This window comes from Branchiostoma lanceolatum, chromosome 4, assembly GCF_035083965.1.
Source record: "Branchiostoma lanceolatum isolate klBraLanc5 chromosome 4, klBraLanc5.hap2, whole genome shotgun sequence".
NCBI classification, from domain to species: Eukaryota; Metazoa; Chordata; class Leptocardii; order Amphioxiformes; family Branchiostomatidae; genus Branchiostoma; species Branchiostoma lanceolatum.
In genome coordinates, this window is record NC_089725.1 from 20,449,479 (window position 1) to 20,476,069 (window position 26,591).

Sequence of the window (26,591 nt, forward strand, 5' to 3'; positions counted from 1 at the left end):
GCACAGAAACGCATCACATGTCGAGGGCATTTAAATGATATTTTGTACTTTATATACAATAAAAGACCAATATAATATTGAATTAGGAAATATACATAATACCATCATTTGTATCTGTTATCAAAATGGATATATTATGTTCTTTGCTTCATTATTTCCTTGTACATTTAAGTTTTATCTCGTGTCGGCTCCCACGTTCTGATGCGATGGGTGAGTACATTTCTGAAATTCCATCCATCTGATATCATCAAATCGTCTGACAACTCATTCCATTTACACGGAATATTTGTTCACCCGCGGGCTTTTCTTGGCGAGATTTAGCAGACAAGCTATAGGGTCAGATCCGGACACCTTACTAACAGCGGCTGTGTGGACTTGAACCTCACTGTTTGTCGAGAAAAGTGGGCCCAACTCTTAGTGACCCCGGGGGCAAGGAAGCGTGGAAGAGTCCGCCGTTTTTGTTGTCGTTCCGGCTCCCATATTTACTCAACGGACCAGCCTGGGATCCACGGGTTCTGACGCAGATATCAAGGATTTCGTACGGAATCATACAGGATATCCTGCACGGTGTGTGGGGAGAGTTATCCGGTGAATGTTGGCGCGGGTTTGAGGGGTGCGTGCGACCCTGGCTGACAGGTAGGTCGGCGTGAGTCTATGCCTCCCATCTGGTCTCGACTACTGCCCGATCTGCACGCAACCACTTGCTATTGTTTGTTAACCGGGGCGCTCTTTAGATGGGCCATTATTGCCTCTCAAGCCCGTCTTCCTGTCGCTGATGAATATCTGAAAGGTCAGGTTGTATCGCAGTTATTACCAGTCATAGGTTGTGTCGTGTCTAAAGTGGATAGAAGTAGGGGGAGGGGGGCACTAGGCAAGGTAAGTGGCTCTAAGTGAGCGGTGCACATACCACCTGTCAGGAAAATTATGTCCCCAAGGCGTGGAGTTCGTGATTCACCACGGTTGTAGTGTTGTCTGTGGCCGGATGTGATGATACCCACGAGTTTTCTTTTGCACCAGTCGTTTGTGTTTACTTCCAGATATGGACCTCGCATAATTATGACCCTAAAGTCTAACAAGGAAGTCCTGAAATAATATATCAAGTTTGAAAGTTTGAAAATGAGGTTACATAAACAAAGAGACATAAATAAATCCTCTTCATCGAGTTGTATTGGTACATTGTATTGTTTTTGTGAAGAGTTCTGTTCAGGGTAGATGTATTCTTCAATAATGATACAAGAGTATGACTAAGAATTGAGACATATTTGTGTTTCCCTGTACTCCTGAGTAAACAGTATACAAAATTATAGCTTATGAATGTATCAAACACACACAGACCAAATTATTTTCCAGGGTATTTTTTTCAACACTACTAGAGTGTAAAGGTACTAGTAAAAGCTCATTGATGCAGCTCATCTTCATTCATTGGCAAACGGTTTGGGAATGTCAATGTATGGTATAATTTACTAGTAGTAGTAGGGACCCCTTTGAGAACCTAAAATTGGCCATGATACTGTACAAGGTATCACTGTAATCCCTTAGAAACAGCATACTAGTACATGTATATTACCGCTCTGACTCATGGATACCTCACCATCAACTTGTTTTAGGTCAATACAGTTTTACCTGGTAAGCTGACACTAGCGGTACAGCTATAACATGATTCTGGGCTTTCTATCGAGAATGCCAGTTGCTAGTACCATGGAGACCACAAGTCTGTCTGGAGTATTCAGCATCACTTGCATGGCTAGATGACTAGCATGTTTCCATGTCAATGACCTCAGCAAGAGTCAGTGGTATTTCACACTCCATTAGGATTTGCTTAAAAACACCCTTATCATGAACATCATTTACAGACCCAATAAGTCCTGGAAATGAGGCATGTCTGTAACAATCAGCTTGCTACAATCGTCCCTATATTAACCTTTTGGTCCACTTTCTATAGCATTTACTTGAGACTATTAGTCACAAAGGGGAAATACATGTACCCATGCAGCTAGCAATGTTTCTCTTACACTTACAGGCAAATGCTGAAGCCTAGTCATTGATATTAATTCTTTTTCTTCTTAATCCTCAGGTAGAAGACCCTCCCATAATGTCTGAAGCTTGCATACGGAGGAGAAGGAACAGGTAGCGAGTATTGAGGAAGTGTTGCTGAAGCAACAATGCCATTTGGACTGAAGTTAAAGAAGACCAAGCGATACAATGTCCACACGAAGAACTCGTTCGTGATCCCAGTACAGCTGCTGGATAACACAGTGATAGAATGTACCATCACCACAGAGAGCACAGGACGCCACTGTTTGGAGGCTGTTGGGCAGAGGTTAGAGTTACAGGAGGTGAGTTTGATATTCATTTCAATTTTCATTGTGAATTTGTCTTTAACACAGCTATACCAGTAGGTTGTGAGCAGAGCATGTATAGCTCTTGGCTGGATTTCTGGTGTTGTTATCCTGCTCCATGGCACAAAAAGACATGTCTGGTGCTACATGCTCTGCAAGTATGCGTTTTGTTACCCTGGTCTGTGACTTTGAATACCCAGTAGTTTTCTTTCCTGGTTTGCCTCACGGACCATCTGGTTTGGGTTCCAACTTGTAAACCGGTTAGAAATCATGTCTGGAGTTAGTAGACTACCTTTCGGCCACCAACTATGGCAAGTTCTGCAGCCTGGCACAGGTGGTTCTTTTCACTGACAGGTAGAGTGACTGCTTCATCTGGGCAATAATTTAACTTAGACAGACTGTTGATATTCCAATCACCTCCTTCCCAGGAGAGACTCAAATGGGGCCTAAGGAGTTCAAGATGGCTTAGGAGTGGGGGTGGTGGCTTTGGATGCCTTAGACTTCATATTACTGACAACACAAGAAAAGAGTAGAGTCTTCTACATTATATTTGTAGTCTTCCAGATATGAGAGTTTATAAAATTTCCATACAGATTAATAAGATGATGAAAGTAGATTGATTTTATATTTTATAGAGGGGACACAAATGTAGACCTGTTATGTAATGGTCTGATCATCATGCCAATGATGTTTCTGGAAGGGAATCATGTTTTTTTCTGGTGTCAGAAATTCACATACATGTATTACAAATCCCAGGGGCCAGGAAAGAGTGTAGGTCGGCTGAAATTCCTTGCCTCATCCATTACTTGTAGTACTTTATGTAATGAATATGCCAAATGTGCTGCGGTAAACCACAGCACAGGACACCCCTAGGCCTGTTACAATGTAGAGTTGGATATGTGTACCAGTCCACCAGGCCTACCCAGTGTTTAAACTTGCTTGAAACAGACATACAGATTGAGTGATTAAAATATTAGTTAACTCTGTTAGAACATTTTTGGAACATTTGCTGAAATTACCATGTCTATATTTGACTTGTGTCTCTTGCTGCATTCTCTTGGGGTGAGATGGTTTCGTATGACCCATACCAATTCTGGAAAAGGGGAATGTTCCTTTGGGAAGCCTCTGAAAAGCTGGGAACAACTTTAAATCCAAAGAGAATATGCTATTGCATAGATGATGATAGGACTGAGTCACATTTGTTGTAATGAATGCCCATTGAATATAATCAAAGATACTTATAATCCATCACCTGACTATGCTGTCAACAGGTCATACTTTAATGTCAAATTTCTGCATTCCTCAGCCTTATAGGCATATGGAATCCATACACTGAGAGGCTGGTGTACATGTGGAGTTTTGTTATACAACACAGTTGTCCTCCCCTTCCTTGCAAGAGACATAGACATGAAGGTCATATTTCCACATACCAGTCCTTGTGTAAATATTGTTTAGGAATAACATGTCCATTTAGGATAAGGGTACAGCTAGCTGATAAGAGCAGGACAGTACAGCAGTGTTTATGTAGTTATCCCAACCAGTGGTCATGACAAGCCACTCAGGCATGAAGGGCTAGCACATGTGCTTGTTCAACCCTGAGGCAGCACAATGACAGATGTTACCATACTGTAGAGACTGGAAACTTTATCTGAAAACTTCTGAAAAATAACACAGATGTTAAACTTCAGAATGTGTCTCCAATTGCGGCCTCTTGCGTTCCCTAAGACAAGAAAGAGGCAAACTCTTTTGTTGAATGTCTTTGGAACTTTCCTGAGAGTGAGCTGTTTGCCTTGTCAGAGTTGGATAATTGAGGCATGACCCAAGTGTGATGTTTACCAAGCAAGCTAGCTCGCCCAACTGTGAAGCTGTATATAGGTACATGTGAGTCCACCCTGGCTGGCTAGCAGGTACACAATAAGGCAAGACTAGCCAGGGGTCACTACCAAACTGGGTCAGCCAGCAGTGAGAGTAGATCCCATCTAAACAGCACACAAACTGGTAACCCAGTCGTCTCCTCTTTCAGTTTCCCCATCCTGTGTTGTCTGGGATACTGCTGGCTGGAAAAGGCTTCCTGATGTAAACGTTTGTTAGATCCATCTATGATGGAAACATGGACAAGGTTTTTCAACATAGATGAGATAATTTCCTTGATTGTCACGGAGCACATGTCTGTCTAGTTCACTATTGTGAAAATGATTATATGGTTTCATGCATTGTTTCTATTCACTGTTGTCTTGTCCATATCCTGTATAACATGTAACTTGAGTTTTACCTTTGTAAAAGCTTATTCATTAGATGGTCTATCCTAGACAGGTGATTTAAGCTTAGCTATGATTTAATGGGTTAGACTTAGCAAGTGACTGAAGACCAAGAAGGCCACAGAGAATAGACCAGTTCTTGTTAGGGACATGCTGGCAAAGATCACTTGTGTGGGAGGTAGAAATGGAAAAGTTGCACCTGGAGTTGTCTAGCAACAACATTGTGCCAGTCTGTTGGAAAAAAAGGAATAATGTCTGAACTGTTAAGCTCACAAAATGATTAAAAGTTCTACTGGGTAAATAAGATGTACTTTTCTGTAGCTCTTGTTGTACCTTTCCCTTACAAGAGAATAAAACCTCTGCACTGACAACTGCCTAGTAGTAGTAGCCAGACTGTCAGGATGATGAGACCCAGGACTGGTCCTAAATCCTATCTAAGTATTTGTCACTGAAGGGATTTGATTATTTATAGGTTTGCAGATCTTCTATCTTAATTAGTGGCTCAGTAGATCTCTTAACTGTCCAGACTCTTGTCTGACCTCTTTTGTCTTGGACAGGACAGTTCTATGTTCTTTATCAGCAAGATAAACATTAATGACACCACTGTCTACCACTCTGACACTGGGACCACCCCCTGTATAACACCAGCCACTGCCAGGCATTGGAACCTGAGATTCAGATTGTACTGTAAGGTTTCCATTCCTTCATACTCTGACAAGATAATCTGTAATGAAACAAAGGTTTCAGATGGAAAACATCACCTGACCAAGATGATTATTAAACCAGATTTGTTTCCTCCTTCATGACTCATAGAAGTGCTTGCAAGAGACAAGACACTGTGGTAGTCTCCAGTATAGATGATACCCACCAAAAGTTCTGTCTTATGTTATGTCTTACTAGGAAATAAATAGATTGTTTCTCCTGATGTTATATGCTGTTGAAAACCCTCTCCTATCTAAAACCCATTACATCAGATATGAAGACAGGAGATATCTTAATTGACTTGTCTCCCAGTGATTTACCAATTAAGATCTCTAGAGCTGCTGCTGTTTTTCTTCTCTGTTGAAATGTCATTTGACTTGTCCAGAAAGTGTGCAGGCTTATCATGTTGGAGATAGCTCTCCACAGTAATAAGAGGTTCTTGATTGGCTACTGACACTGCATATAGTGTCACTCTGACAGTTGTTAGAGGGGATAGATGTAAAAGTCAGGCATCTTTACTACAGAGAAATAGAAAGGCAGTTCTTCATTCTACATGTTTGTCAGTTAGGTGCCTCTGCTTTGAGGGCAAGGGGTTTTTGGATACACTAGTAATCTCCTAGCAGATTTTCGAGGCAAAATTTGCATGTAAATGTTTTGATTCTGTGGGAAATTTTCCACCAAGAGGTTCAAAAGAATTTTCCAACTGACCAGGATATCTACTACCACTGTATATTGTTGTCATTCATGTGGTATCATACATGTTGGCCATACGTCCTGTCCCTGAATGTTATAAATGAGTACAGTGTCTCTTTCACAATACTTTTATTTTACATTTACTTCAATTCACCACATGGAAATATGGACAGGTGACAAAGGATCAATAATAATATTTCGTTGTTGTTATTTTTAGATCTTTCCTCATCCATTACAAAAGTAAACTCCTAAGCCACTTCTACACACCGGTAGTTTTGCTGGACTTTGACTCAACGTTTGTCTCTTGTATCTTAAACTCCGGAACTGTACAGTGCTCTATTCAGGCATTGACCCTCAGCATATAAACAGTCTGTTGGAAAATTGGCAGTTTGTTTTTAAGTTGTATAATGGACCAGGTGTTACCACTGTTTCTATGTTAGTGATAAAGACTAAAAGAGGCTGAGTCAGTGCTAAGAACATAAATTTTCACTATGATTAATGTTTGCCTATTCCAGCTGTTACAGGCACTTTTAGCTTGCCACAAGATGGCTGCTTCCTTTTTGATTGTACATTTTGTATTTGGAGCTTATCCTCACAGCTGTGGCATTTTGTTATTTTTCCTAAGCCAGTATGGCTCAACCCACAATGGAAGGCTGATCCTATTTGTGCCCTTCAGCCTTATTCTAAGTTCAGCATTGTTTGGTTGTTATCCAATTGTGTCACTAGGATCCTAACACAATAAGTCTAACCTTGTCCTACTTTGTTTGAAGAAAGGGCTAAACTTAGTCTCAAAGTTCTTTGTCTTGTTCATGTTACTCTGCCTCAAAATGATCGGGTACAACTGTAAAATATTGTGCCATAAGTGATTCTATTTTTCTTCCTCTACATAAAAACACACATTCAATGCATAGAACAACGTATATGTAGACATTGCAATTTAAATAGGATAGAAGACGAGCAGCACTTTTTAGTAGAATGTAGTTTATACAACGAAGAGAGAGCTGCGCTTTATAAACTTATTCAATGTAGCTTTCCCCATTTTATACATCTTTGCAAAGAGGAGCAATTCATATTTCTAATGACTTTAGGTAAACCCTCTATTATAAAACACACCTGTACGTATATTTACAATATCACCAAGAAGCGAGAAGAGGCCAAATTAACGTAATCATTAGATTAGTGTTAGCTTATCATTGTAATGTATATATATGTACTTTCAAACTGTTATGTTTTCTGTTGTGACCTGTACTAAACCCAGTGGGTATGTGTGTACAATAAAGGTCTTCATTCATTCATTATCAAGAAAGTCAGACAGTCCCTTATTTTCCATTTTGTCAGTGAATTGACTATTGTAAATGTATTACCATTTGAGAAGAAAGATGAGGAAAATGCCAGGAGAAGAGAGGTACAGGTCCAATACAGGGATCAAACATTGACCTCCAAGTAGTATAACTGCTATGAAAATGCTATAGTATAACTATAAGGTTTCCTCAACTGCCATTTTGTAGCTATATATTGTTCTGTATGGTATAGATGTCATAGTTCAATTGTCCCCTGATGGAAATAGCCAGACATACTGGAAACTTTCCCAAACTTGATTGCTGCATAGCTCATCTAAACACTTGTGCAGATTCAATCTCACAATTCACCTACATGTATACAAATGTTTAAACTCTCTCCACCTGTTGCAGGTGTGTTACTTCGGGCTGCGGTATCTGAGCAAGCGGCTGCAGCTGCAGTGGGTGGAGCTGGAGAAGCCCCTGAAGAAGCAGCTGGACAAGCTGGCACATGAACCACTGGTGTACTTCGCCGTGATGTTCTATGTGTCCAACGTGCAAAAACTCAACCAGGAAATCACAAGGTAAGATCAGCTCATCTTTGGGCCATTTGTTTTGGTGCAATGTAAGATCTTGCATACGTCCCCGGGTACTAGGTAGTCAGAGTAACATATGGCACCCTTAGAGCACTGAATGTTAAATTATATAAACCCAGGGAAGTACAGGTACATGTAGATAGTTTGGCTCTCAGCCCAACTATTGGTATGATATATGTTACTACAAATGGTAATATGATTTGACTTGAAAAGGCTGTATTCAACATGGAGAAATTTCTTGCATTCTTTTTGTACCTAAATGTGCAGACCTGTAACTAACAAACATCTGAAAATATGCCAAGTGCACCTCAGCCATTGTAGGGTCAGGTGTCAAGGTAAGAGTCATTGACCCCTCAGAGCCAGACAGTGTTGTAGATGGCCTTGGTTGGTCTTCATTAATCAGACATTCCAGATCGTCATGGTCAGAATGCACCTGTTCTGTATCTTGTCAAGGAAGTCTCCACTATCTTTCAAGGATACACATTTGTCATGGTGGATTAGACTGATATAAATCCTCCTATGGGTAGGTATTATTGATACAGATACCGGGTAGGTAAAACTAAAAGAAAGTACAATGTACGTTGAGCTTTATTATCATGGTACAAACTTCATGGTTCAGCTCAACACAAGTGCTGTGAGTTCATTTATTTTCATAGGGGTTTAATTTAGTTTCGTAGTGGAAGGTAGGTTTTTGTGGTGTTTTAAAGTTTGCACTTGAAACAATATTGTAGCACAAAACACATATTTGCAGTCATGATTTCACGGTAGAGAGGCACAGTGAAAGACGCGAAAGTAAAACCACAGTGAATATTTACAAATTTATGTTAGTTTCACCCATTCTCCATCATAGAGACTCACTTATTTATTTATTTACTCACTGAGGACCAATGATCAGATGAGTGATTTTTCTTCCAACTTTTTTTTTTCCGCTGCAGAGATATAGATTGTTTACTCGCTGAAATGGTTGTAGTTGTACTTCATGTTGATTTTGGCTGCAGTGGTGAGTCTGCTACAGGATAGAGAAGTGGCCTGTTTATACTAGCTGTACTGTAGACTAAATTGAGCCCACGCTACCCTGTGGTTGTGATAAGGAGTTTATGGCCAAGTGATGGAGATGTCCTGGGGTATATTGGTAAAGCAGCTCTTCCATGTGTTTGTTGTTCAGAGGATTTTACCCTGGTGTGACCTTACCATCATTGGGAAGTGACAAACTGCCATTCCAGGGATGTTTGATAAACTTTTCTCTGACACTGGCCACCTCTGATGGTACAGTACTTAGTAACTTACATTGATGGATGTTTATTGACCTTTGACCTCCAGTGGCAAGTTGATTGTCAAGTATGACCTGACTTTACAAGTCCCTGGGAATGCCAGTGTCTATCTGTCCTCCTTGAGCAATTCTCACACATGTACCAATAGTTCCAGCACCTGTTGTTTAAAGTCTTGGCTGTCAAAAAGCATTCCCAAAATTTTTGCCCTGACCATATTCATTTGGTAATGATACCGTAATCTGCAGACCACAAAAGTTGATGTGATACCAGCTAATCAGGGATCTTTTTGCAAGATGTACATGCACAGTTTTGAGTCATACTACAGCCATTGCCAATAGGAGAAATGATTCAAGTGATCAAGTGATTTTGGATTTGTGGGTAATAGACTAACAACTTTACAACCCAAAGGTTTAATACAGCTAGTTACTGTTAACCCTACACAGCCGTCCTTGCACTGCACTCTCATCCAAGAGATGATGCAAGACTTAGGATCAAAGAGTCATTTAGAATAGAGTATTATGTAATTTATGACTCAGTTCCCTGTAATCTTTATTACATGTACTGACATATTTGGTGTAACAACATAGGATACACAGTCATTACTCTCCATACCCATGTATTTATGAAGGGCCAAATAATACCTACCCTATGTCCCCACATACCACAGAGGGCCAGTGTTCTGGGCTGTTATCTGACACTGTTTGGCCCCTGGTCTCCTCTCAGCTTGAGGCTGATTTTCCTGCATGCCAGCCATTCCTGTGCTTAGGCACTGAGCCAGCTGCCAGTCCTGCTCACCAAGGCTGAGAAAAAGGTTGATCTTACAGAAGCTTGAGCAAAACTTTCACTGCAGCTCAAATCTCACTGTAGGATAGTGATGAAACCGTTCATCAAGGCTCAAACAAACAAATCAATGTTACAGAGAATTGTCTACAGGTCTAGAATGGTGATCAGTTGTTTGTGGCCAGAATTTCAGCAACCTTCTTTTCCATCATTTTGCATACACCAATCATACAGTATGAAATCTTGTTAAGTGCTGTGAATACTAATCACCATTGAACAGGAATGATGTGTTCACAATTTGTTATGAACAGATATTGAGGATTTGGGACACAGGTTAGGGATAATGAATTATGAAATGAGACGGGCCTATGGACAAGTTTTAGCCAAGACGATAAAACGCAATTGCAACAGATGACTTCTGTATCCACTCCAAAAGTTTATTTTGGGCCATTGCACGCAAGAACACTGGTTATTTGTGTAAACCTAAGCCAGTCTCCCCTGATGACCTGTTGACAAGAGTGCCAACCACATACCTGAAAGGGTCAGCATGCAGTTCTCTAGGACTAGAGTCAGATGACACATTCTGCCTAAAAGCTTTTTAAATCTTACCATATGACCACAGATCTACGAAAAACCTATAATCATACATGCAACATTAATTCTAATATTGGTGATAAAAGTAATAGATTGGTCAGAAAGTGATCAAGAAAAAAATATATCTAGGGTCATCCCGACCATATCTGCATATGAAACATATTCAGCCATTGTAATTTTAATCTACAAGTATTGCAGTACATCTGCTCAAATGGCTAGGTGTCATATTAGATGATTGATTGAAATATGCAATTACAATAATTGCTTTGCGTGGTACATTTAGATGTTCTAGGTGACTCCTGGTGGCTCCTAAATGATAACGGAGTCCAACAGTTGGAAACCACAGGGCTGATAAGAAATTACTTTTACTCTCTAAGATAATGAGATTGTCACATGTAGTGCAAACCACATACTTGGTTCTATGCCAAGTTCATTGTCTGCACAGGTTTTTTTTCTTTCCTGCCTAAATACTACTCAAGTCTTGCTTCTCACCACCAGTCTCCGAGGACTAATGAACTGTAATGTAAAACTGCTATATATACTGATGACTGATGATGCCTTACATGATGGGATGATCAAGATAAGTTAACATAGATGGATGATCTGTGACCTTGCCTGTTGGTACAAATTGATATGTTCCAACTGCTACCCACAAATTCACAGTTACTCTGACTTTAGTCTTATGTATATAAGCTGCTAAAATCCTGTTCCAGTAGCCAGTAGGTAGACAAACAAATCTTGTGTAATCTGTCTTCAACTATCATTTTTATATGTGCATGAGGGTCTGCATGCTCAGTTCCGTTAGGAGTAGGTAGCCTATTTTTGTTTCCCATAATTCATAGGGAAAGCTGTCTTATTCACGTTATCCATATAGCAAGGCAACCAGATTTTGCATAATTGCCTTCCTTGATTTTAGCATGATACGTAGGGGTTTCTTCTGAATTCAGTGTAAAGCATTGTCAGGACCCCCTAAGCAGACCCTCGTACATCATGTATGATGTAGTCCAGCACCATTATTACTCCGGGAAGGAGGTGTGACCTCCTTCTGGGAGTATTGGGAATGCTTTTGCTTGCGCGTTCGCAGCTATAACTCACGATCCCGTCGTCGCATCGGTGTGTAACTTGGCATATCGTTTGCCTGGTTGGGCGTGGTGATGCACGATGTCTTTGTTACACCGTAACTACTTTTATCGTCAATGCAATATCGTAATTGCACCCCTACGATTAATGGTAGTGCCACTGCCCTGCCATAGACACCATGCTATAATCCGTTCCGCTTGAGTAGAATACTTCAGGCAGATACGGGGTATATATCTTTCCTACTTGCTGTGATCGTATAGTCACTGTTACATTGTAAAATAGACAACATGCATCACCACACGCAACCTAGGAAACGATATACCAAGTTACATACCAATGCGGCAACGGGAATTGTGAGTTTTGGCTGTGAACATGTGCAGAGTGACCTCCCGTCTGTGTAATAAGTATGCCGTGTCCACTCGCAGCTCGCATATTACTAGTATGTTCGCACGCGACGGACGGTGCACTTTTACGCACAGTGTGAAAATGGGAGATCTCTGGACCTTCAAAATTACCACACTTGCAGTTTGTAGTACGGAGGCTGTGACAATGTAAAATGTTAAGGCAGGGGATGAAAGATTGTTGAGATATGTATCTCAAAAAAGTGGCCGCCAGCCGAGTCTAGTGTCACTTCCGGGCGGTTTCACCGGCGAGATCCGGTGACCTTTGACCTTCGGGAAATGTTACGATAATACAAATTAGCCTTTTTTGTTGCAAATAGGTTGATAGCTATAGATCAGGCAAGTCTGCAATAAATCGTGGAATGAGAATTTTCTGCATATTTGTGATTTCTGAAACATCTTACATTGTAGTTGTAAGGCTGAATGGTTCTTTGCTAATCTTCAAAAGGGGCTATCTACATCTAAATTTGGACTTTCCCAGAATTTCTAGATCAGATCTGTGCCATGCTGTAAAAACGTACTTTTCAGCAGGTTGACCTCCCCTGTATTGAAAGAAAAAGATAAATAAACACTTTTCTTTACTTGCTATAAAACAATACCTGGACTGTGCAGAGATTCAATTTGTGTGGGTTAATACTTGTAATTCTTTAATTACCGCTTATCAAAAGTGCAATTTTCACACCTGGCTCAAAATACAACCCACGATTTCGTTGCTGCATAGGTACTAAAGTATCACATGATGATATAGGACTGACGGTTCTAATCGAGAAATAGTGCTTCATGATAAAGATGACATAAAATGGACCAAACCATTAAAGTCTGGGGCCATCATTAACAATTATGCAGTATAATGGCCCATCCCTACACAATTAATCGACAAATACAACAAAATAAACCAGGATAGTAATTGTCTGTGATTTCACACCTTACATCAAGATCCATTTCATGCATTTATCTTACAACTGAGCAGATCACTAGCAAAGGAAATTAACAAACACCTCACCCACAATATATTAATGTACACACTGTAAATACTTCATGGAGAATTGTGTCCTACGGACTCTTGTTTGTATTGGAGTTACATGCATGTACATCAGCCTCTGTGTAAGCTGTATGATCGTTCTTTGTTCTTGGTGGGTGGAAAGGATGGAAAACAAAGACCCTGATAGCATGGATGCCATCATAGTTAGATAAAGGGAACTTTCTTGGCATACAAGTTTTGCTATCATCAGTGGCCTGCCCCCACCTGTTCCATGTACTGCTGTACTTTGCTCGCCCTCCTGGTCCCACCCACAACACAAACAGCATGGCCCAGTCTCCTCATACCTTAGGAATGTCCAGACTGGTCCCTCAGGCACCTTAAGGCAGAAGTTGCAAATTTGGACTTGGATGGGTTCCAAATAAGATTGGCTGACCATTCAACTTAAGTAGAGTGCATGCATTTGTAATAAAGCTCAAACAAATGGTTTCTTAAATGTTGGTTGTCCCATTGGAAGTATTGAATTATCATTGAAAAGCAGAAAGCGGAAGAGAATAGTCAAGAAGACAGGAAGGTGAAAAATATGAAACTCTGACATTCACATGTTGATGGAACAAGATTGTTGAGTTTTATGTAGAAAAATATTTCATTTACATGTACTGTATATATTAGTTATCCATTAGTTATCCAATAGTTATAATGATTCAATACATTAGAATTGGGGTAAATACATTGTGAAGGTGTGAAATAACCTTTTCAGTTAGTCATATTGTAAACTGATGACTAAGGTTGCCCTGATTAGAATCCAAACATACTTTAAGTCTTAATGACTAAGTTTGGCTGTGTTTTCCAATTCAAATCTGGGTGGAGCTAGTTTGGAAATGTTTTAATGGGTAATGAATTCTTGATTTGTCTCATCTTTTCTCTTCTAAACTGTTAGAAGTGATGTACACTTAGGTGCAATATTTGTGTAAGCTATGTAAATACAGTAGTGGTAAACAAGCAAACAAGAACTGCTCCTAGTCCTAACCTGTGATGCCCTCTATCTTTCCAATATGGCATTGCACTACATAGTACCAAGGAGGTTTTATATAGAAGGAGAGCGGACGAGCTAAGTCTCTATTGTACTATGCGTGTAACGGGTGTGAAAAGTCAATGTCGCGTCAAGGTGCGAATTACCCCGATATGCATACACCCCACGCCCAGCTTGGCTCGCATACACCTTCTTGAAGTTCTTCTGTAAACATGACAATCGGGAGCCGAAATAAATCGGCCTAAAAGTCTCCTAAGGAAACACATAGCTATCCAAAACATGACCGAAGAATCCATGGATACGAACCAAGGACCTCCATGCACGAAAATCATACAAAAAGTCACTCCCAGGTGCCGGAAAATCTACCCAGGTTCCGTTGACCAAAACAACAAATTTGGAACGAGGACCCCTTCAGCTACTCAGAAAAAACGAAAACTTACCAAAGAAAAACGATACAAATTTTTTGTGGCAACATGAAATATAGGTATGAATCTATATTTTTGACGCTAAAAAACAGAGACTTGTCAACAAAAATGACCAAAAACTCGCCCTAGTTCGTCGCACGGTAAAAATTCAAGTATCCAGATGACCGCCATTTTGTCCTCGATCGAATGATGACGTCAGCCGAACCCTACCGGGTGTTCCAAATAAGGAAATCGTCGGAAACCCGAGGCATCTCGGCTGCCGGTCGGCTCAAGCTCGGCACGTGTGACGTCATGCCGAAGCTCCTTTGCATAGAAAACCGCGATTCACGCATCGGTTCAAAGACGGCGCCGCGCCAGCTATACACAATGGGTCGCAGCGGGGCGAAACAAAAGGACCCAGCGGGGCGCTAGCTCGTCCGCTCTCCTTCTATATAAAACCTCCTTGATAGTACTAGCTGTGATCTGAGTACAATCTTTCTGTGGGGTGACTGAAAGTCATGAATGGCATTTTAACTGTGTATCATTTGAATTTCTAGCATGAAAAGTGATATGGAGAAACTATATATAGCATGTGTAACTATGTTGTTTCCACCTTGCAGGTACCTGTTCTACCTGCAGCTGAAGAGTGATGTTATTGAAGGAAGACTTCCGTGTACACCTGAGCAGGCAATGCTGCTGGCCAGCTATGCCATACAAGGTTTGTCCTACCTTCTCTGTTTCACTAGATTCTAGCTAGATTCTACTAGCCTGGTTTCAATCCAGCCCCGTGTCCGCTCGCCGCCTGTAACGGCTATCCACCCGGACAGCTGGAGTTTGCGTTATACAGACTAAGATTCTACATGTATTTGTCTGTTTCAGTCTCAATGCTGACTCACCACTTTGGTCAGTGTTGCCGTTCTCAATGTGAACTACCTATTTCTTTGTTACCTTCGCCGAGAAGGTTATGCAGAGGGTAGCGTTTGTCTGTCTGTTTGTAGTGGCACAGCATAACTCGAGAATGCCTTGATGGATTGTTTTGATATTTGGTATGTTGGTAGGTGTTGATGAGACCTAAAAAGATTTTGGGCCCCCTAGCGGCTTCTTACGGTACTGCAGCGGAACTTCCTGTTTTGATAACTCGTGTTCTGGACATGTTATGGAACTTATTTTTGAGTGGTAGATAGATCTTTGGACAGAGAGTAAGTGGTGTGGGTTTGGGCCCCCTAGCGGCTTTTTTGGAACTGCAGGAGCAGGTTTTGCGTCTGACTTTGAAAGGGAATAACTCAAGAAGGGCTTGATGGATGGTAATGATTTTCGGTAGGTAGATAGCTTGAGTGATGATGTCCATGATTAGACACTTCTTATGCAAATCAGTATCTAATTTGCATAATTAATGAGGAAAGTTTATACATCCGCCAAATTCCATGATAGGACTCTGAAACATGTGACATATGTAACTGAGGAAGAGAGAAATATTAATTGATATGAACTATGCAAATGAAGACCTCATTTGCATAATTAATGAGAAAATACTATAACAAGATGGCCTTGATGGATGGTCATCATTTTTGGTATGTGGATAGCTTGTGTGATGCTTAGTATGATTGGACAATAATTATGCAAATCAGATTCTAATTTGCATAATTAATAAGGCAACTTTAAAAATCCGCTTTGTTCCATGGTATGACTATTCAAATTGTAACTGAGGAAGAGAGGACTGTTCATAGATAGAAAATATGCAAATGTGGGCCTAATTTGCATACTTAATGAGTAACTTGTATTATTCCACACTGGCAAATGACGGCAATTTCATACATTTCATACTTTTTTTGTGGCATCGGGAAGTTATGTGAATGTTAACATCGTTGAATCAAATTATGTTAATAAGGGCCTCTTTTGCATAATTGATGATAAATATTAGCATAACCGTAGGCTCATAATTTGTTAAGCTGATACTTTGGACATGTTATATTTTACGACAATCAACTGGTATGATTTATTATTGATGAGAAACACTCCTAATACGTCAGTCATAAAGGTTAAAATCATTTGGCGAAGGTATGAGGTCGTGGAACTCTAGTTGTTACTAGTATTGTTGTACCAGAGTGATGTGTTTTGTTTGTAACTTTCTAATTCAGCAGCAAATGCTCTACTTCAGAATTTAAAGCCAGCGCCCCACTCCATACCCAGTCAATGAGTTACCAAATTTCTGTGTTTTCCTTACAGCTGAGTTTGGAGACCATGACAGTGACAAGCACACAGTGGATTTCTTCAAAGATTTCATTCTCTTCCCTCCAGTAAGTTTTCAGTTGTATTTGTAAATGTTCACTTTTTTTGGGCAAATTTGTCTGAGATCTTATAAGTTATATACAGTATATTTTGATAGTCAATAGATGTGGGATTTACCATGCTGGTGTTTTCTCCACCCAGGCACAGAGCCAAGATGACACAGCCATAGCTGACCATGTCCGAGAAGTCATCAATGCCCACCAGAGACACCGGTATGTAGTATCATAGTCATTACAAATATATAGTACCCTGTATGAAATCAACTGCAAGTGACTGTAGACATACAGACTAAAGCATACTTACACTACAATGTATGTTGAGTAGTTGGGATCTCTAGTCTAAGAAAAGTCCATAAAGATTACAATGTAACTGCAGTATTCTACATAGCATAAGTAGACTTCTGAACTGTTTTCTCTATCTGTTGTATAGTGGGATGGCTCCTGCCCAGGCAGAACTTTCCTACATCCTAGAGGCACAGCAGTTGGATGGGTACGGACAAGAAGCATATCCTGCCAAGGTCTGTGATATTGATACGTAGTGTTGTCTTTGTAAGTTAAAAAAATGATTTTGATACCTGGATGCAAACGTACCTCCATAACTTGTCACTTGACCTACAATAAGTTACATATTGTATTCTATAGAGACTCTAAGTCTTGATCTATTGCCTTGCCTTTGATTTCAGGAACATAACAGTATCCTAGTTTTGCAAACGTGTGTAGTAAAGAGTCTGTTTCTGATTTTCTGTCATATTTTTTCAGGATGAGGCAGGAAACAACCTGGAAGTTGGCGCCTCTTATGTCGGCATTTTTGTGAAACATCTGAGTGGACTGCCGACTGTCTACTTCAAGTAAGTCCAGTCAAGGGATTTAGTGTTACCTTGTTTGTTTACATATTGAAGTATTTCATATTACTCATTGTCAGAGTTTTAGACCAGAAGAGCTATGCCTCCATGGGTTCTTCGTGGATTTTTAAAAGGTTTCTTGAGGAAACATTATGGATTTAACCAAAGAAAGCCTGGCAAACTGATCTAGAAAGGTGAATTTCATTGTCAGTCCAAATAGCTATGGTTTGCACTAAACCAACACAGATGATCATTCATGTTGATATCTGCTGATTCCGAATATTTGTGTTGCAGGTGGCATGATGTGTCTAACATTGTCCATAACAAGCGGCTCTTTGGTGTGGAGAGTGCCAAGACTGGGGAGATTGTTCAGTTTGTTATGGTGGGTCAAAACTTAACTTTCTCTCCTCATTTTGTAGTCATATGTTTTTTAGTATGCAAAGTACATGTAAGGGTGATCATGTCAGCTGTTTTCTTTGTACTTGCTGTAAATGTACTCTAATTTGATGTAGTTCATGTATGATTTGACCTTTATCTCTAATGTGTGTCCAACTTGTCCTAACTGGAAACTATTCTCCGCTGTTCCAGGAGGATGCAGAAATGACCAAGTACGTGTGGAGGATGTGTGTGCTGAAGCACAAGTTCTATCGCATCAACAGGGCATCTGTGAGGTAAGATTTTCTCTAGTCCTGGGAAAATAAAGTACTTGAATGTTGTAGTTACTGTACCTTGTCACCATCATCACCAAGACTTAGATTGTCCATGTTAGTTCCAGTTATTACATTTACAAATACTACATGGAAATCCATGAAAAAAGTAGATATGACATTGATAAGTGCCTTCATGCCTTTTTTATCACAATTGTTTGGCACTTCTGTTTATTAAATATTCAATCAGTCATGTAATCTTATGTTAATATGTAGGAAAAAGTGTTCACTTATGTTTTGTTAAGACTGCTTCATGCCTAAAAGAGTATTGTATGATATGGGGTTTTAGTTGATTGTAAGATAGGAAGTATCATTTTTGTCATTACTGAACAGATCAATAACTAAATGCTCCACAACATTTTTACAGCAAAACAGTGTGGAATGAAGTGTCGCTGGACGGCCACCGGTCCAACCTGAAGCTGTAAGAACTAGTTCTCTTTCCTTGCTGCACACTGAATACTTACACTAGCACTTTATGTTGAATGGAGTTTCAATCTCTCCCTCTCTCTCCCAAATAAGTCTGGTGTAACTTGGACCTATTATAATGTAGAATTAACAAACACTAACAGCCATTTTGCCATAGGGAATGTTTGCAGAACCTCACATACCTCGTTTCTTCCAGTGATACTTGGAGTTGCATGTCAGATTATGCTACATGTAAATGGTATTTTGCCCTAACTAACACTACAACATGGGAATTTATTTACTTAGGATCTCTGCAATGTATTAAACTAACTTCTACTATCCATTTCTCACAGTGCCTTGCTTGTAACAACACCATTTTTAGGTTTTAACCTAGGAAATTTCAAGAGTTACAATCCGTACTCTGTGTCATAGATTGCAATTTGTAACCACAAAGAAAACGGAATATGTTAAAGCTCGTAACACCATGGCCTATTGCAATTGAAAGGATCTGTGTTTTCAATTCCAGTATTCCCATTGTGTAATAGCTTCATACTTATCATAGTCATGCCAAATGTGCGTGTACATATATCATGATCAAGTGACTGTCTCAATCGCCTAATGTTTATCACTCTAACTAATGACACTGGTATTCATGATGTGGTAGACTGGTATGTTAGGATATGAGCATATTTAATACAGGTATAGATGTATTAAGTTCTCCTGTTTGGAAAAGTCAGTTGGATTAATGTTAGTGTCTATGCTGCCTGATATGTTTGCAATGATATAAGAGGTTAAGAAGAAAAGACTTGAAGGATCACATGTAGGAGTTCCTCCCTATAACCTTGCTGGTATGCCTCTTGTCAGTCAGTCTGTAGTCTGAAGAGACATATTTTGCCTGACCCTGTCATGATGTTTTGTGGCTTCATTTCTCACAGTGCTCCCCTGGTGAGTGCGGCCAGCCCACTGAAGAGAACCCCCACCATCACCAAGGTCAGTAGTAATCAAGTGATAAGGACCTCCTCCCTATCCCCTTCCTTTGGCATTCCTAGTCAGGATCTTAGTCACCCTGGGAGCTGGATAGTTGTGTTTTAGAATTTTGTCATATTGAAAAAGCCTGTACCTTTGTGTTACTACGGTGCTATCATTTAACCTGTGTATCAAGTGGTGCAGGGATGTATACACCTCAGTGGTATGTTGGGATCCAAAGTATTTTTGTAGATAAAAGTGATATCTCTACTGCCCTGTCTGGTTCCCTCACAGAGAGATGAAGAGGATGAAAACTGATATGTCTCGCCCTGTTGTCCCACAGAGAGATGCAGCTGGTATGTCTCCTGTCCATGAGGAGGATGAGCAGAATGCAGAAGAAGAGGCTGAACCGTCGCCTGGTGACGTGTCCTACAACTCCTCCCCCCAGGTCAGCATTGACTACGGCCTGTCAGGCAGCATGGACAATGTGCTGTCCAGCAGCACAGAGTACGTCCTGTCAAACAGCACCGACTACCTGCTGTCCAACAGCACCACCAGCATGGATCGGCTGCGCGCCCACACGCCCGGCGTGCACAGCTACATGAACGGCAGCGTGCCCATGAACGGGAGCGTCTACAACTCCGCCAACTCTCTCAACCATTCGCAGGTCAACATCCACCGCGCTTCCCCCGCGTCGTCCAATCCCAGCATCAACAGCAACACGGACGTGTCGAGGGTCGATCTGCGCCCCCAGCTCCCTGCGTATCGACCGACACCGGACTATGAAACGGCCGTGCGGAATAACAGATTGCGGAGTGTGATGGACAGTGGGCAGAGCCAGTCTCTCATCAACCTGGGCCTGTCAGGAGTCTACAATAACCCAGAGACAATGGTGTACAGCCAGCCTGACATGATAAAACATGACCTGTATTCCCAACGGATCGTCTCCTTATCCCAGGAGCGCACATTTGTCCAGTCCCCAGCGGTGTACAGCCCAAGCCATACAAACACTACCACAGAGACCTTCCCTCTCCACTCTGCTTCATTCTCCCACACTGTCAGCACCCCAGAACTGGCTAAGCCATATACAAACATGGCACAAATAACTGTGAGTTCAGAGGCCCTTCTTCACCATTACAAACCCCCACCCCCGTACCCGCGACACCATACCAGCACACCTGACCTGGCCATGCAGCGCTACAAGCATCCTCAGGTATGTTGGTTCTGTATCTTTTCAGACCTCACAATGTTGATTCTATGGATGTAATTTGCTGTAGAAGTGTTTAAGTATTGATTGAGCTTGTTTCCCAGGGATAACTAGGTCAGAATAAAGTGCCTGTGGAGTTAAAGTTATCCAGTAACTTAGGAGCACAGGAAAGATGCTGCTGAATTGAGTATATCACATCGATTGAAAAGAAAAATTCTGGTCTGATATTCCTTTTGTTGGATCATGTCTGAAGGCTTTCACTGTTGTGTTCTATTACTCCTTTATACTTAGTAATTCGTTTTTTTGTTTAATGTTCAGGTGAGTAGCAGCAGTCCTGACCTGCTGCCACGGCGGATCGTCCCGGTCCCCCGTCCCCAGATATTCCAGGAGGAGAGCATTCCACTCGTCCACGCGCTGCAGGAGGCCAGCAGGACCCTCGTACGCAGCACCTCCAGTCTAAAGGACGAGCACATCATGCACCCTGCAGTCAGCATCGGGTCCGTTCGCGAGCTGCCCATTCCCGAGGACGGCCCAATCCCACCTCCTCCCTACCCCCAGAACTCTCTTCCCTCTGGAAATGGAACTCTTCTACAAAGAGCGGACGCCATGTTGGATGTTTCTCAGAACTCCATCAGGGCAGCTCCAGTTGAACAGCAAAGTGCAAATGTGGCCAGACCTCCCGTGCAAGACTCCCCGATAACAAACGGACCTTCTGCTGTGGCTGAATCGCCCCAGGACGATGTGACTCCAAGTCCCCCTGACAGTACATCCCCACACAGACCAGTTATACACGAGGTCTCAGTCATTATACATGAACCATCGCCCCCTGTACATGTCGTAAACTGTCATCCTTCATCTCCAGACCAAAGCAGCTCCAGCCCAGAAGTAGAGGAAGCACCCATACCGCCGCCGCGCCACCGAAAGCGGCCGGTGTCGCTGGTGGACATTGGCGTAGGAACCGACCAGGAGCTGAGCAATGAGAGCCTGGTGCACGTAGGTCGGGGGTCAGAGGAGTGTGTCACCAGTGGTTACAGCACGTCCAACGATTCCGACCAGGAGGAAGTCAAGAGAATAGAGGTGAGTTGATCTGTAGGTGTACGAAAATGCTTCCTAATGAGCTTGAAGAGGAGACTAGTGAAATATCCCAAGTCTTGACTGTTGCAGGCTATACTAAAAGATGTTTATTGTATAGTCCAGTTATGTGACAGCTCACATTGGTGGTCACTAGTAGACGCACCAGCTGTAATGAAAATGGACAGGAACCCAAACCACTGTTAATTTGTCTTGCCCATCCTCAAGAAGAAAGTACAAGTTGTGTATGAAAATTGCATCCTTTGAAAGCATCTTGACCAATATATGCAGGAAGCTCAACGTTTTGTAGGGCTTACATCAAACAAACAACGTTTAGGAGTGTCCTAAAACTATGTCGGCAGTGTAGTGTGATCTCATTCCTCCACCCCTACCATGCCTGAGGAGATCAGGGCTGATAACAGCGATCAGATAGAGTCTCAATAATTATAAGAATGAACAGAATGTGGAGTTATGTCGCCAGCAGTCTGACCGCCTGCCACAAATATCTCACCCAGCCCATCTCCAAGTCACAGCAGAACTCCACACAAACACATGCATTCATTGTTGTCATCTTCCCTCATATGCAATGAATATTAGTGATGCAGCCCTGACGGATAAAATATGACACTGAAAAAATTTGGTCATAACAGTTTTACACATTTGCATTACCAAGAGTGAAAGGTATTTGTTTGCATGTAGACAGGTCAGGGCAGACCAACCCAGATGGTTATCCTGTTTTCGATATGTTACCATTTTGGTAAAGCTGCTTCCCAACCATCATCAACCAGACATGTAAACAATGCTTGGTGCAGGAAACAGTTTTCGTTTTAAACAAATCATAGCTCGCAAAGTCTGAGTACTGTGTTTTAAGGTAGGTAATTATCTGTTAGGACCTCATAGCAAGGGTCTGTTTGTTGTTATCTTTTCCAGTTTAGTCCAAGAGTTGTTGGAATGGGACATCAGATAGTGTGTTATCTATATGTAGAGTCCTGTATGTTTTGTAGCCGTGTAGTTAAGAGGTGGAAGTAAGGAATGCTGTATTTATGCTCTGTGCAGCTGCAGTGTGTTGTTGGTATTTCTACTAGTTACGAGGTTCTTGTTTATCTACCCTATTGAGATTTTATCGTGTACTGCATGAATAGCTGAAGGGAATCCTAAGAAGTCAAAACAGCTATAGAGGTTTGCAGAACTGGTATTCAACATAGCAAGTCAGCTTGTTCTTGTCATTGCATGTTAATACATGTTTTGTTAGATTATGTAGCTTCATAGGAATGTCCTCGGTTGTTAGTCAACCGTCAAGTGCTATAATGAAAGGAATTTTTTATGATTGTTCGGCTAATTCGAAAGAGAAACCCACATTTTGAATGAAACATGGTAGGTTCGGTCATATATATTTGAGCAGTGTAACTGCGGATTTGCTGGTCAAAAACAGGTGTGAAGGAAATCACTTATTGACATTATTGGCTGTATTGTATTGTATTACTGTGTTAACTGTACAGGGACTAGAAAACATAAGTAATGGCCCAAGTTTTCTTCACATCGCTGTTTTGCTAGAGCTGTGATCTACATGCATGGATTGATATTTTTGTCTAATGAGGATGTGTGTTTTTTTGCCATGTCACAGAAGTCGTCTTCGGGTTCCAAGGAGGACAACATGAGGAAGATAGGCCCTCTGAAGCTGGCAGCCATGAACGGGCTGACCATTGCAACCCTTCCCCGTGCCAGCAAAAGGGGGTCAGGGAGGACCCCACGGGATGAGAGAGTGAGTTGTCAATACATGTACTTGAATCATGTTCGATGCACTAGGTCTTTCAGATTCCTTGTAATGCTAATAGATGTTAGTCAACATTGTAGCGACTGATAGGCGATGCTTTTTATCATTGAAGGATTGATTTGTATGAACCAACAGCTTGATATATTTTTTAAAATCTTCTTTGATGTAGATACAAAGGCTAGAGGAGTGTGCCGAGGACGGAGTTGTGTTCACAGAGTTCTCCAAAGTCTACAAGAAAAAGGAACCAGCCATCTTCATGACCGCCCAGAAACCAGACAACCAGGCCAGGAACCGCTTCAAAGACATACTGCCATATGAGGTATGTAAAGATTGTGGTGAACAACTAAGTGTATAAAAGTCTCACAGTCCAAAGTTGATTGTAACCTTTAGCTAATGTCAATAGTTTGCAGCAAGTTTTAAAACAAGGAAAAAAGTCAATGTCTCATTTTTACACATATACACTAGTGCTGCGGACCGGTACTGCGGACCAGTACTGTACTGTAAAAATTGATAAGGTACAGGTCCAAAATACCGGATCATGAAGTACCGGTACTGTACCGATATAAATTTACACCAAGTATGTGCTTATTTTGTGACTTGTCTCCTGATCTCATATGCAATGCTAAACGTGAAAGTGATACCTTGGAACAGCGTACAATGTAACTAATATGCAACAGACCATTCAGGCAGGCCAGGAGTTTTGATAGCAAGGCCAAGGGAGTTTGGCAGTAGGAACGATAACAGTTTATTTGTTTCTGTCATTAGTGAAGAAGTTCAGAAGAACACATTTTGCTTTTTCAAATTGTTCAGGTACAGGTCCGGACCTGTACCTAAACCTCTGTACTGGTACCTGTACCTGATGTTACGTTAAGGTACACAGCACTAATATACACACATAGGTCGAATTCAAAGAAAATTTTATCACACAATAAGAGAAGGCCTTTGCTTGATTAAAGTTAATGATGTGGTGTTGATAAGTGTTCATCTATACTGTTGTCTGTATTTCCCAGGAGTCCAGAGTCAGGCTGATGCCCACCCAGAGTAACCCTGCAGGCTACATCAATGCCTCGCACATCAAGGTCTGTCTGCTGCTCACTGTCTTTATTCTATCATGTACTCATCAGTCACTCCTTTACTGGTACTGACCCAACTGCTGGATAATTTTTGTTTTTGAAACACCTGCATGCAGCACATTGTACAGGTCCATATGCAGTTTATACTTGTTCTATTAGATGCAAATGATATATTTTGTGAACATATTTTTTCTTCACATATAATGTGCCAGCTGCTAGTATGTACACTTTACAATGATCTTAATGACATATCATTGTTGTTCTTCCCAGATGCCGGTTGGAGAGTCTGAGCTGAAGTACATCGCTGCCCAGGGGCCCATGGAGAACACCACAGAGGACTTCTGGAGAATGGTGTGGAACCAGGAGGTGCTCATCATCGCCATGCTGTCCCATACAAAGGTGTGTGAAGTTGAAGTCATTTCTGCAGTTGTGATGTTATCGGATCTATAACGTTCTGAACAGAATGTAGTAGCAGCATCTATGATTGGTGTCTACAAAGGTGTGTAAAGTTGTAGTCATTTCTGTAGTGGTGATGTAAGATGTTATCAGATTTAAATTGTTTGGAACAGAATGTAGCAGCAGTGTCTGTGATTGGGGTAGAACCTCCGACCTTTGTAAATGTAATAGAGTCATAAACTGTAGATTGTTATTTCGCACAAAGTAGAAATTCTAACTATGCAAGCTATAAGATTTAGTAGTGATACATTTGCACACTATTTCTGTACACAAAGTTAAGTGGTTACCAACAAGCTTCCGACCAGTCCTCTGGTCCTTCTCAAGTTGATATGTCACTTGACCTGAGTGGAAATGTTATGTCAGCAATGGGTCAAAAGTACCCGGGTTGGTATAGAATATAAGCTATAAGATTTTCGGTGAAATGAAGTTGTTGAAACCACCTTCCGTTATCTCCAGGAGGGTGAGAAGGAGAAGTCGTACCAGTACTGGCCGACAGAGCCAACACAGACGTGCAAGTTTGGGGAGGTGGAGGTCACCTTGAGGTTCAGCAGCGTGTCTGGGCCGTACGCCACGAGAGGGATGTCCGTCAAACACATGCCCTCAGGAGAGACACGGACACTCTGGCATCTACAGTTCCTGGCATGGCCGGAGCACGGGTGCCCACAGAATGTGCAAGATTTTCTTTGTAAGTCATTGTAGGGTTTAATTTTTTTTCTATAGACAGTAAGGAGTGTGGGTAGGCTGGTCTAAGCACAAAGAAAAAGTAAATATGGCATGGCTGTGAAGTATGTAAGTGTGGAAAGATGCCCTATCGTAACACATACAGGTGCATAGACAACACAAGTGTTCTGTTTTAGAGCCTGACCTGTGGTAGTACAAGAAGTTTGTTCACTCCATCCCTCATGTTTATCTATATTTTACAGATTAATTGTAGGGAGGTTTATCTTTGCAAATTAGAAATTCAACATAAAATCTTTAACATTGTGCTTCAGGCTTCCTTGAAGAGGTCCAATCAGTGAAGAGACTGGCCTATGACATGCCAGTGGAACGGGAGCCCCCACTTCTGGTGCATTGTGGGAATGGAGTAGGCAGGACAGGGGTGCACATATTATCCGAGGTGATGATCAGGACGTTGGAGCACAACAAGGTACGGAGGCTTCTCTTCCCAACTGCTTTTTCATCTGTATTTTGAGACAGCCTAGAATTTTACAAAAATCTTACGGTAGACACATAAATGTTGTATCAGTCTGTAGGAATCACTCTCTTTCTTGTGATACTGGTAATACCACAAGGAAATATTAATATCATATGTGACAACTCCTACAACTATCCTGCATATCTGTAGTAAAACAGCAGCGTAACCAATCTTGTTCTCTTCCTGACTGTCCTGTGGTT

At 41.3% G+C, this 26,591-nt stretch overlaps 1 protein-coding gene across 4 annotated transcripts in view; it reads left to right on the forward strand.

Moving 5' to 3' along the window:
• Positions 1-211: 211 nt before the first annotated feature.
• The window catches only part of LOC136433231 (tyrosine-protein phosphatase non-receptor type 21-like), a 29,342-nt gene continuing 2,962 nt past the window's right edge, over positions 212-26,591 (forward strand). Inside the window, exons 1-20 of one of the 4 annotated variants that reach the window (XM_066425209.1) lie at positions 212-636; positions 2,075-2,336; positions 7,684-7,853; positions 15,028-15,125; positions 16,634-16,704; positions 16,838-16,908; positions 17,126-17,213; positions 17,455-17,543; positions 17,832-17,919; positions 18,126-18,208; positions 18,612-18,665; positions 19,585-19,639; positions 19,959-20,828; positions 21,141-21,899; positions 23,518-23,655; positions 23,837-23,986; positions 24,678-24,746; positions 25,011-25,139; positions 25,653-25,881; positions 26,189-26,343. In XM_066425209.1, the coding sequence (XP_066281306.1) occupies positions 2,163-2,336; positions 7,684-7,853; positions 15,028-15,125; positions 16,634-16,704; positions 16,838-16,908; positions 17,126-17,213; positions 17,455-17,543; positions 17,832-17,919; positions 18,126-18,208; positions 18,612-18,665; positions 19,585-19,639; positions 19,959-20,828; positions 21,141-21,899; positions 23,518-23,655; positions 23,837-23,986; positions 24,678-24,746; positions 25,011-25,139; positions 25,653-25,881; positions 26,189-26,343 (3,540 nt within the window). In that variant the 5' untranslated portion in view covers positions 212-636; positions 2,075-2,162. Of the gene's footprint in view, positions 637-670; positions 791-2,074; positions 2,337-7,683; positions 7,854-15,027; positions 15,126-16,633; positions 16,705-16,837; positions 16,909-17,125; positions 17,214-17,454; positions 17,544-17,831; positions 17,920-18,125; positions 18,209-18,611; positions 18,666-19,584; positions 19,640-19,958; positions 20,829-21,140; positions 21,900-23,517; positions 23,656-23,836; positions 23,987-24,677; positions 24,747-25,010; positions 25,140-25,652; positions 25,882-26,188; positions 26,344-26,591 lie in introns of those variants that run through there. The other 3 variants (XM_066425211.1, XM_066425212.1, XM_066425213.1) reach the window with 3 other exon arrangements.